Below are 12,595 nucleotides of genomic sequence, written 5' to 3'. Positions count from 1 at the left end.
ACCATTAAAAATCATTAAACGTAAGTGTCAATTAAAAGTATGGCATCAACTTGTCTCAAGAGTTTCATTTTCAGAAATATATATATATATAATAGTTGGCCATTCCGAATTATACACTCTCTGAATACATGTGAGCTGGAATAATAATAATAATAATAATAATAATAATAATAATAATATTTAACTGTCTTCTACTATTACTTAATTTACTTTATCATGAAAAATAAAATAATTGCACATAAATTTATTATTCATACTATATAATTTTTATAAAATAATTATTTTTTACAAAATAATTAATGACAAATTTATTAATTTAAGGAAAAAAAAATATTACAAGGAGCGTAACGCAATTCTTTAACAATTTTACAACTCATTTTATATTATTTTCAAAAAATATTATTTTTTTTTCTGTAATATTTTAATTATTTTAATATTTCCTGTAATGAATGAAAATTTGTTTAATAATTTTTTAAAAAATTTATCACATATAATTTATTTAATAATTTTTTTAAAAAATATTATGTATATTTTATTTGAAAAAAAAATATTTTTTTATTAAATTAATAAAATTTTTATAATTATTTTATGAAAAAAAATATCAGTTTCCAACTACAACGCCATCACGGAAATAAAAAAAAATAAATAAATCTTTGCTGAGATAATATCAGTGCATAAAAATTAACAGGTAAAATTGGTCTTGACCCCCAAAAGAGTTCTGCACTGTTATAAACAGGGGTGAGCATTCGGTTCGAATTGAATCGAATCAAACTGAATTAAATTATAAAAATTGAATCGTAAATTTTAGAAATCAAATCAAATCAAAATAGGTGAAAAACCGAATCAAACCGAACCGCTCTATTTTGATTTGGTTTGATTTAAACTGATCGGTTTGATTTTTAATTATTTTTTAATTTAGACTTGATTTTTAAGTTATTTGATCTAATTTTAACTTTGATTTGAACTTAATAACCATTAATCAATAAAATTAAACAATTAATATATATATAATTAAATATAATTCACAAAATTTTCATAAAAATAAATCAATTCAAAAATCGATTCCGTTCGATTTAGTTCGATTTGACTATATAAATTACTATTCTGTTCGCTTCGGTTTAACCAATTTTTTTCTCTTCAAAACCGAACCAAACTGAAATAACCGAAATTTTTATAATGTAAAACCGAACTGAACTAAACCGATTGAATTTTAAAACCAAATCGATTGAACTGAATTAACTCGGTTCGATTCGATTTTTTAATTTGAACCGAATTCTGCTATAAAGATCCTACAGATCATTTTGCAGCCAAAAGAAACTGCAACATATGTTATATTATTTGCCAATTCTTCCTAATCCCACCACCAAATATGGTAAAATTAAAGGTTAATTTTTATCAACTATCACTCAATTTTAGAATTTATTATACTTTCAACTCTCATCTTCATTTATTATTATAAATTTCTTCACCTTAAAAAATATTACATAAAGATTCCTCAACTTAAAACACATTGCATGAAAGTCTTTAACTTAAAAAATATTACATAAAAGTCTCTCAATTTAAAACACGTTATATAAAAGCCTCTCATCTTAAAAAATATTATATAAATATCTCTCAACTTAAAAACGTTACATAAAGTTCTTCAACTTAAAAAGCGTTACATAAAAGTCCCTCAAGGTAAAATTCTATTATATCTCTGATCAATTTGATATATAACAGAGTCACTATAAAATAAAAATAAAACTTTTTAGGTGCAAAAGCTATTGGATAAGTATGTTAGATTTTCTAATTTTAAAGGTGGATATTTCGAGTGGCACAATTACCTAATTTTTAATCAAGTAAGAAATATAATTTCTAGACATTTGAATAAATTTAATAAATATGAAGTAGAGATTGTAAGAGAGATTAATATGAATTTCATATGTGACACTTTATATCATATTGATTGAAGATATGATAAGATTCTTGCATTAGGGACTTTTATGTAATGCTTTATTAACTTGAGGGGCTTTTACGTAACATTTTTACATTGAGAGACTTTATGATAACAAAATGAAAATGATAGATAAAAGTGTAACAAACTCCAAAGTTGAGGGATGATTGGAAAAAAATAAATCTAAAACTAAATCTGAAAATGGGTAAATTACCCACAGGTCCAAAAGTTGCATTCTTGCAGAAATGAAAGAAATAAAAACCAGCATACCAATTTTATAGGAGAAATTAACAACAGCACAAAGATTTCGCTTCTTGACACCATCCCAAGAATTTGTAACAGTACGCACAAAAATTAAGGAACTCTATTTACAGAATAGCTTAATCCAGCTTTTCTGGATGTTGAATGCTTATTTAGTAATTATAAACTATATTACCCGTAGAAGCAACAAAGTCAACTACCAGTAACATAACCATCAGCAGCTGCATTAACACAAACGCAAAAGTTTATGTACGACGAACCTCATTTGTTCGTTTCCTAACATCATACACATGCAGGTAAGCACAAGTTTAACTAAAGTTGATAATGACAGATGTCTTGTATACAGCAGCTATACTTCCAATAGAATTACCAATATTAGGCTCAAGGTGTGCACTGTTACCAATGTTGGAAGTAATTATCTTATCTCCTCAACCATTGTTTACGGAATGGCCTAAAAGAACTCTACTCGGTTCCACTATCTTCCACCTACAAAACCCAAAAAATAACAGTATGTTCTATGCAGGGTTGGACATCTTTACTCTTCCCCATCTTCCCGGAGTGCTACTAGTAAGAGAATAAGAATTTTGAAACTATAACAGAGAGCAAACGGTGTAAGATGTGGCGGCATTACATTATTAATTCTCCACATTGGAAGAAAAAGTAAAAAATCAGGCCACACAATTAGGTAAAGACCATATAATTGACAGTTCGTGATACCAAAGTTTCAAAAGAATGCCCAAAACCTTCTAAATCATAAGCTCATAGCATCAAAATTTGAAGAAGAATTATTATTGTATTAATATGTTCAGAATATGACTTGAAATAGCACCTCAAAAATAAAAGGGGGAAAAAAGAAGGAAAAGAAGAAAGAAAGAAAGAAGGCTTGAAATAGAAGAATCATATCCTTTTCCCAGCTAGAAAGATATGCAGAAAAATATGTGCAAAAAACCCAAAATAAAGAAAGCAATACTTTTATGTAAGCAAAGTTTCACATTTAATTTGCCATGAATGCCTGCAGTATATATGGTAGGAAAGATTCTAGCCTTGAATGCCTGAAGTATGGTAGGAAAGATTCTATGTGCAATAATCTTACATTAATATCACATTTTAAAATTATTCCACATCACTGACATGACCCTAACAAATGAGCAGGTGTCAAGCCTAAGATCATCTTCCAATATCAACATTCTTACAGCAATTAAAACTGTTGGAAATCAAACTGTTAACATGCTGGCTATACTTCTGCGATTCCCTTCTAGATCTGCAACAGCAGAAGCTGTAAAAAGGTTACCAAAGAATAAAGATAATAAGACTTCCTACACCACATCACAACATTTGAACTACCACATCAGCATCAACTTTTATCACCAGTAGAACTTCAATATTTTTCACAACCTGTATCCAGCAATCAATTTCACAACCTGTATTCATTCATCCAAACTGGTAATAACCAATTTAGTTTTTCTTTCTTCTTGCTTCAGCCTTCCAATCTCTTCTACCAAGATTGGTTTTTGTTTCACTACTTTGCAAGCTAAGTAAATTCTCTGAATGGCTTTTCCTCTCTAGCGGTGGTTCTATTGCTGCTTCAAGGGCAGACTGTGTCTGACTTTCAGTACTTAAGGTCAGACCAGAAACAACAGCTGCACTAGGCACTTCTGGTAGATTTTTACATGCATGAGCTCTTCTTGCATCTTTTTTCCAATTTCGTTTACAATGAACACGGGTAATGTAATTGTTATGATTTTCATTAATTTCCAAATCTCCTTGTGGTGTAGTTGAATGGTTTGTGACAGAAGACTTTTTCATATCTGCTTCAAGGCGTTTCCTGGCCCTGTATCTACGTTGCCGTTCTCGGTTCTTTAGACGACGAGTCATAATATCGTTACGGCTCCTCAACCGCTCTTTTTTTTCCAAAGACTTCATAATAATACTATCTTGTGTTCCAATTGCATTCACATTTCGCCTGTTCTCCATTTTGTTTCCTAAGTATATAAACTGCAGGAATAAAATTATATAGAGAGGGCATTTAAATCATAACTCTGCACATGAATTTTGATTTGATGGAAAGAAATCATTTGTAATATGACTGCAAGATAGCTTTATTGTCCATGCATCATTCAGTTGCTTATTATTCCATCAGTCCAACATCTCAACTATCTGGTTGGAGAACAAACAAAATATGATTTGCAATACATGTAAAACACCATGCCATACAAATGTTCTAACAAATAAAATTGATCTGTAAGTTTATAAGATGTCACATGGAATCTAATAATCATCATATGAAACCCTTTTTACATTTAAACATTAGAGTGAAGAAACTCATTGTCGATGACGTCATTTGCATGATATGCCATGATTTATTTGCCTGTTCACCAACATATATCCAAATAGATAAAGCCTAGCAGTTATATATTCTGCCCAACTTTATCTTTTAACTCTTATAAGACCTGGGAACTGGTGACCGAAGATAATGCACTTTTATCATACTGACACCTAAAAACATATATTCATAATAATCTGAATCCCATAATAAAAAAATAATAATAATGTGGACAGTATAAACACCACTGATGATCATGTATGAATCTTAATGTGCCCATTAAATAATCAATGATTAAATTGACTCCCACATAAATTAGCAGACCATTATGTTTTCACCTTTTTTAAGATCTTCCTCAGCGATGGTACGAAAATTTCTTTCCTTCTCCTTTTCTATCAAATTAATGCTCCATTTAGGAGCATTCTTCCAACCTCCACAACATTAGGGTAAAAAAAATTCTGCCTTCATTTCTCCTAAAGGGGGAAAATAGTCCAAACAGCTAGTAAAATAGAGTAACAACACAAAATAAAGAATTAGGGTTTGATCATCCCCCAATCCCCTAATTCTACTGCTCTCTTTTCTTTTCTTCTTTCCCCCTCTCCATTTACCATTTAAGTCCTATCATTGATCTGCTTATAAAACGTTGAATAGTTACTAGAATACATTTTAATTAATTAAATCCCAACCCAGAAATAACATTAGCCACAGCAAATAAAAAGAAAAGAACAATTAAACCATATCCTTTTAAGTACTAATTCTGCTTTTACAAGCCACAAGAAAATCAAACCATACCAAATCAAACTCTCTACTGTAAATGGCAAGAAAATCACTTAGCTACACTAGAAAAAGGGGCAGAATTAAGAACCCATAAGCAGTAATTAATTAACCAACAATGTGTAAAGAACAGTACCTCGTAAAATGCAGCCAACTATATATGTGAGTAGAAACTGCTCTCTGAAACACAGATAGATTTGGATGAGTCACATGCAAATATGTAGGAAGTAGGAACTGAGAAGGCGGCGATTGTCGGATTGGAGACGAAACAAGCCTTTTCTTCATTGCTTCCTTGAATTATTGGGAACTATGTAACCCAGAAACGGATAAAGTTTACTACGTATATGGAAGCAAAAAGCTCACGGCTGGGGTGGTGGCGCAGTTGGCTAGCGCGTAGGTCTCATAGCTTCTGAGTTATCCTGAGGTCGAGAGTTCGAGCCTCTCTCACCCCATTAATTTTCCATTTTGGTTATTAAAACTTTATTTTTTTTCTTTAAATTAGAACCCTGTTTGGAAAAATTGTAGGAGAGAAAAGAGGAAGAAAATTGGGTTCGGATAGGTATAAAATAACAATACATATATATATATATATATATATATATATATATATATATTTTTTTTTTTTTTCAAATTCATTTTACCTTACTTATTTTTCTCTCTCCTTCTCCATTCATCCAAATAGAGTGTAAATATTCCCCAACCTAATTTTTAAAATTTTTTAATTAATTAAGAAATCATTAGATTATTCGCATAATTAGTCAAATAATTAATTTATTCCAATGAAATGTAACATGTGGAAATTCATAAAAGCTGCAATAAACCCTTGTAATTAATTAAAAAAATTTTTATTAAATTAATTGCTTTAAAATGTGCACGATTTGCTGGAGTGCATATATATATATATATATATATATATATATATATATATAGCTTTAACTATTGTATATTATTTTCTTTTATTTAATATAATCAATTATAATTAAAATTTAAGTTAAAACGAAATTATAATTTCACAATTATAATTATAATTATAATTATAATTATAATTATAATTTAATTATAATTAAAACGAAATCACAATTCTAATTTTAATATAATTAATTAGCGGCTAGATGCAAATTTCCAATAATAAAATATGTAAATTTAATATTATACTATAATTTTATGAATTTTCATTTTAGAATGTAATTTAAAGTGCACATATTCAAATAGAGATAATTTTTGTACTGCTTATGTCTCTATCGATTGAGAAATCAAATTTCATACATATCTTTAAAAAAAATTATAAAAGAGTATTTAAAAGAATATAAAAATAATTTTTTTATATTTTTTTTTGATAAAAGTGAAATTTCATTAAAGCTCAAGGTTGATGAACATTATGAGAAACAAGAGCTAAGATAGAAATAGGCATTTCCTCAATCCAAACTTACTCACCCACACCATCTCTACTTACCTTAGCCAATGCATGCGATATAGAGTTACTCATTCGCCTAACATGCGACCAGCAACAGCTAACAAATCTTCGGGCAAGCTCCTAAAAGCCTTGCAAAACAAATCCCAACACCATTATGAAGAATTTCTGCACCTTGTGATAGCTTTACAATTTGTAAACAATCAGACTCATTAATTGCTTTATTGAAACTCAAGTCCATAGCTAGTTGCAAGCTATACAACCGGGCCTAGCTTCGGATACTTCATGTGACCAATTTTCATAGGTTACTTTCAAAGCACATGCCATAGCTTGACCATACTCGTTGTGAAAGATAATACCCATTGCTTAAATGAAGAACCAACAACTAAATAGACCCATGATAAATTAGATAGCCTTCATACTCTTTAACACAATCAGAATCCCGATGCATATAGACAGTTGATTCAATAGCTGAACAAAAATTGCATGAAGGGTTACTAAAGCTAATCTCTGATTCAACAATCATTTGGTTGGAAGAATATCCAAAGAATCCCTTTGAACATAATTACATACTTTTAAGGAAACTTTTGCTTCTAAATAGACTTCCAAAGCTGCTCACTCGGAGAGGAGGATGAATCATCATCATTAAGCTAAGAAGGAAAGCATTGAAACATCACCACGATATCCACTTTTAACTTTATACTCACCCCTATCATTATATTGCCATATCAATTTATCCAAACGGCTAGTAACACTCAACATAATTAATTTTAAATTATCAACATTAATGGACAAGAGTAGGGGTGGCCACGGTTCAGGAACCGCCGGTTACAGTTTCTGAACCTCCGGTTCAGGTTCAATGAAATTATGAACCTGAACCAAACCATTATGAGATGGTTCCTGAATCGCCGGTTCTGGTTCGAGCCCCGGTTTAAAACGGTTTAAAAGACAATTCAAAGAATGACAGTTTAAAACGGTTTGGAGGATGGTTTGAAAGCAGTTTAGAGGCGGTTCAAGAGCGATTTAAAGGAAAAAATTAGAGGAAAATTTTATTGATTTAGAATTTAAGTTACATTTGTAAAAATATTTTAATTTTTCTTAAAAATTTTTCAATCAAAATAAAATAAGAAAAAAAGAATAAAAATAATTTATTTTTAAGAAAAATTTAATAAGTAAAGACTTGAACTTATTAAAAAATTATAGATGAAATTAATTTTTAAAAAAAATTAGAAAAATGTGCATGAACTTAATTTTGCTTATGTATCCCTTTAGGATTTAGAGGAATCAAAATTTTCAGTTATAAGTTGAGAGAAGGGAGATTGAGGTGGTTTGGTCATGTAAAGCGTAGACATAAGAAAACTCAAGTTAGACAAGTAGAGCACATTGGGTTAGAGGATAGAAAAAAAAGAATAGGTAGACCTAAAATGACTTGGAGAAAAATAGTACAACATGACCTAGAAGTATTATACATTTCCAAGGATTTAATCTAAAATCATTTAGAGTTCCATATAGTCGACTCCAACAAAATTTTGAAATAAAAGCTTAGTTGAGTTGAGTTGAATTGAGTATTAGTTGGCCTTTTTAAAAAAATTATATGATAATTGATAATTAAAAAAAAAATCAAAATAGAGGGTATTGAAAATTTTACTGAAGATATAAAATAATAACAGAGTAATTGAGATAGTATTAAAAATTTCAGTGAGCATATAAAATAATAAAGTAAGGGAATTGTGAAAGTACTCAGAATTAAAAGGAGTATAGAGAATAATTGTATAGAGAATTGGCGATTTAAATATAAAAAAAATCAATAAATACCTCACTCCACTCCTAATTCATTTATATATATATATATATATATATATATATATATATATATATTTAAATCGCCGGTTTTTTTGTATTTAAATCGCCAGTTTGGTCTAGTTCGGAACCGTCGGTTCAATCTGATTCAGAACCGCTGGTTCACGATCTCTAAAAAATATAAACCTGAACCAAACTATATAAGGACAGTTTCAGTCTGGTTCGAAGCCGGTTTCGATTTTGATCAGTTTCAGTTCGGTTTTGACCGAACTGGTTCTGATTCGGTTCCATTTCAAAATCGGACCGTGGCCACCCCTAGGCAAGAGAGTTTGTGCAGTAAGATCCCATCTCCAATTTCTTGAATTCTTATCAATTAACAAAGAGATGGTAGCATCCAAAGGAAGAACCCTCAGGTGTGAGATAAGTTTAAAAGTATTAAGCTCTAAGATCCAAGGATTAGACCATACCCAAATAGTGAGACCATCCCAATTTGCCAACATAAGCCATAATTCAAAATCTCTCGACCAAATAAGATGCTACACCTGGTGTAGTTAGGCAAAGAACCCCACTAGTGCATTAAGGAAAGAATAATGAGGGAAATATCAAGCTTTAAGCAATCAAACTAGAAGAGAAGTAAGAGACTATAAGAGACACCAACCATGCTTGGCTAATAAGGCCCTATTAAAACTTATAAAATCCCAATAGCTAAGTCCTTTTTTACTCTTTGGCTTATACAGTTGTTGCCATTAACATAAATGCCTTTTCTTCTCACCTGCTTTTTGCCCCCACTAAAACTAGCAAATCATCATATGAAGCTCATCACAGAAAGAAGCAAAAATATGAAAAACATTGCATAATTTAGGATAGGATAGCCTATGCTACTATTTTGATTAACAAATCTTAAGTTGCAGAGGGTAAAAATTTCTCTTTCCATCCATGTAATCTCACCCGTAGCTGATCCTTAACCTTATCAAACATACCCTTTCTAAATCAACCAGTCACTTTAGGAAGGCCTAAACACAAATCTTGTTTCTCAACCACCCAAATGCCAACATAGCTAACAAGGATTAATGCCTAGTGAAATCCACATTTGCAGTAAAAAATACCTCAAACCTGAGCAAATTCACCTTCTTTCTGGACAATTTTTCATATAACTGTAGCATTATGGATATTACTTCAACATTTAATAATGTAGCCCTATGAAATAAAATGCAATCATCTGTAAAAAAAAAGATGGGAAATTTTTGGATCACCTCTACATATTTGAATACCACCTAACTCACCTTGATTAACAGAACCATTCAATAAATTTGTGAGGCCTTTAGTACACAATGGAGATAATGGATCACACTACCAAAGACCCTTAGATGGTGAAAAAGGACACATTGGATGCCCATTGACCAAAACTGAATAAGATACCAAATTAACACATTGCATAACAATTGAAGCCCAAACATAAGAAAAGCCCAATCTGTGACACCCCTTACCCAACTACAGTGTAGCCGAGCAAGTTATGCCACTCAGTGTGCCGAGCACTCTATTTTATCTTAATTCATTTTTTTTTATTCTTCCTTATGAATATAACTTGTGAAATATAATTTATTTAAGCCTTTTATCGAAATTATAATTTATTTGAGGTTCCGAGAATTTTAAAGAAAATCCGGTAGAGTACCGGCTAAAAATGGAGAAAACAGTTCTTCGGAACCTGTGAAAAACACTTCCTATATTCATTTTCCATCATCTCAACTCCATTTATCAAATTCTCAACAATGTTCAATCTCAGTTCTCATTCATCCATCTCATATGATACCATGCATATATCAAAGATAAACATTCACTTTTCCATTTACAACCACACTTTTCATTATTTACATGAATATCAAAATACATTACATAAGTTTCAAATACATATGAGAAAATAAAATCAATTACAAAATACCAAAATGACATCTAGCGTCCTACCAATGCACTATGATGGTGAGGTGACATAGACACTATGCAGAACTGTGAACTGCCTTACCGAATCTGTGGTCTACTGGGCCCTCTGTCCAATCTTCAGTACCTACGCGTTGCAAAAGCGACGGGCTAAGCATAAAGCTTAGTGGTGCAAATAATAAAATAGAAAGAAATAATATGCAATATAAAAATCATAATTTCTTAGCCATTGCGTTCATAAGAACTGAATAACTACCAACTTAGTGTTTAGTCAAGGGCTAATTACGTTTTATGATATTAACTTCTTCATGAATTTTTAAGTTTCTTTGTATTCTATCGTAATGATTCCTGATATTTAGTTTTCGTATTTTCTTTAACAATCAGTTCAATTACAGTTATACTTTTCCATGCCCAAGTAACCTATACAAATTGACCGGACTGGATAAACGGGTAAACTAGCACTGGGTACTAGGTACCTCGGGCCGTCACACCATCGGTCACAATGTGTCTCCCGGTGTGCAAACAGAATGGCTAATAAGCCATATAAGCAATAAGGCATAAAGCCAAGTAAAACATCATAATCAGTATAGCCATAGGCTATCACATCACAGAATGGCAATGAAGCCATATATCATACGCAGTACTGCTATCAGAACCCTATTGGCATGCCAACCTATCCAAACCAATCACATTAGGCCTACTAGGGCATTTGATACTTTTGAATTCTTCAATTTTTTTGAATTTCAAGTTTTTATGTCACTATTCACTTCAATAGTCAACAAAAAGTTGACTTTTGCATAGAACATAGGTGCATTGGTTTTAACACTCCCAATGTACCCCATTTTGCATTTAAAACTTGTTAGTTTTGGTCACTTTCTCAAAGCTTAGGTCATTTTGGCAAAATTGCCAATTTTTGGTTTTGGTGTCACTATTCACCTCCTTGGTCAACAAAAATGTTGACTTTTGGAATAAAAATGTGTACATTGACTTTGGCACTCCCAACATACCACATTTGGTGTTTAAAACTTGTTGGCATTAAGTGTTAATACCATTTCTAAGTTTAACCCAACACAAGCAGAATTTTCAGTTTTGGTGAGTCAAATTCACTGTTCCATTGGACACTGTTACTGTTGGAATTTGAAGAAATATAAAACATGAAAGTTGTTCCTTATTTTGTCTAGTTGAATTTCTTTTTTTGAATCACTCCATTTGGAGTTTTGTAGCTCCAGATATGGCTCAAAAACCCAAGCTGTCCGGATATGCATTCTGCAGAAATTTACCATATCTACAGTGCATGAACAGTAACTTGAGTCACTTGGTTGAATAAGTTCTGGCCATAATTTGGGGTAGGTTCCTTCATGAAAGTTGTTTGTCTATGTCTTAACTTGTTGCTGTAAAAATTTCAGGTCAATTGACCAAATCTACAGTAAGTTATGGCCAAATGAACAGTTACTGTTCATTTGGTCAATTCTGCAGAGGCAGTTTCAGGGTTCCGGATTGGGGCCAAGTTTTGGTCCTCTTGCTTTGGTCTTTTGGGCATGGTTTCTTCAGCAAAAATGTGCCATTATAAGCCTAGTTTCATGTCCAATTGGCCAAACTTCAATTGGACTAACACAGCCCAAGTTATGGCAGTGCAAAGGGACTGAATTTTCAGTCCCTATGCTGCTGTCCTAGGGCAGCCTGCAATCCTCACTTTGCAATCTCATTTTTCTGTCCATTTGTTGGTCAAATTACCTAAAATGGTCACTAATTGACCATTAAAATGCTCTCTAATAATTTCCTAAGCCAAGTCACATTTTCACCTTTCCAAATCCTAATTCAAATTCATGGTTTATGCCATGTATCTTAGTAGCTACCAATGCATTGCTCATATGTTTATCACTTCAACATGGTTTCTATTCCACTCTAAGCTCATCAAAACACTTCCCCCTATTCCATAGCTAGGGCAGCCAAAATTCAAGATGTTATACACATAAGTTTTTGTTAATTTAAATCACAATCCTTACTAGTTTCAAGTCCCAAACCATGAAAATAATGAGTTTTTAAGATATAAATGCACTAACCTCAAGTGGCAGAATTTTTCCCTTCCTCAAAGTCTTGATTTCCTTTTCTTTTTGCTCCCACAATAATCTCCAAGATGATAGAATGAATTTTTGTG

General features: G+C 31.5%; 1 protein-coding gene and 1 non-coding gene across 2 annotated transcripts; one reads left to right on the top strand and one right to left on the bottom strand.

Moving 5' to 3' along the window:
* Positions 1-3,149: 3,149 nt before the first annotated feature.
* LOC110661430 (uncharacterized) lies at positions 3,150-5,584 on the bottom strand. Its single transcript, XM_021820062.2, has 2 exons — positions 5,428-5,584; positions 3,150-4,189 (listed from the first exon to the last, which is right to left on the bottom strand). Exon 2 carries the CDS (start codon positions 4,166-4,168, stop codon positions 3,650-3,652), a length of 519 nt encoding a protein of 172 aa, XP_021675754.2. The 5' UTR covers positions 4,169-4,189; positions 5,428-5,584; the 3' UTR covers positions 3,150-3,649.
* A 74-nt stretch (positions 5,585-5,658) lies between these two features.
* TRNAM-CAU (transfer RNA methionine (anticodon CAU)) lies at positions 5,659-5,743 on the top strand. Its single transcript is given in 2 exon segments — positions 5,659-5,696; positions 5,708-5,743. It is a non-coding gene; the product is annotated as a tRNA-Met (tRNA).
* Positions 5,744-12,595: the final 6,852 nt, after the last annotated feature.

Source organism: Hevea brasiliensis, chromosome 18, assembly GCF_030052815.1.
Source record: "Hevea brasiliensis isolate MT/VB/25A 57/8 chromosome 18, ASM3005281v1, whole genome shotgun sequence".
In the NCBI taxonomy this organism is placed as follows: domain Eukaryota; kingdom Viridiplantae; phylum Streptophyta; class Magnoliopsida; order Malpighiales; family Euphorbiaceae; genus Hevea; species Hevea brasiliensis.
This window is presented reverse-complemented; position numbering and strand designations above follow the sequence as displayed.

Bases quoted from the DNA above. Each gene is read 5' to 3' on its own strand.
- LOC110661430 (XM_021820062.2), bottom strand. From the start codon at position 4,168: ATGGAGAACAGGCGAAATGTGAATGCAATTGGAACACAAGATAGTATT.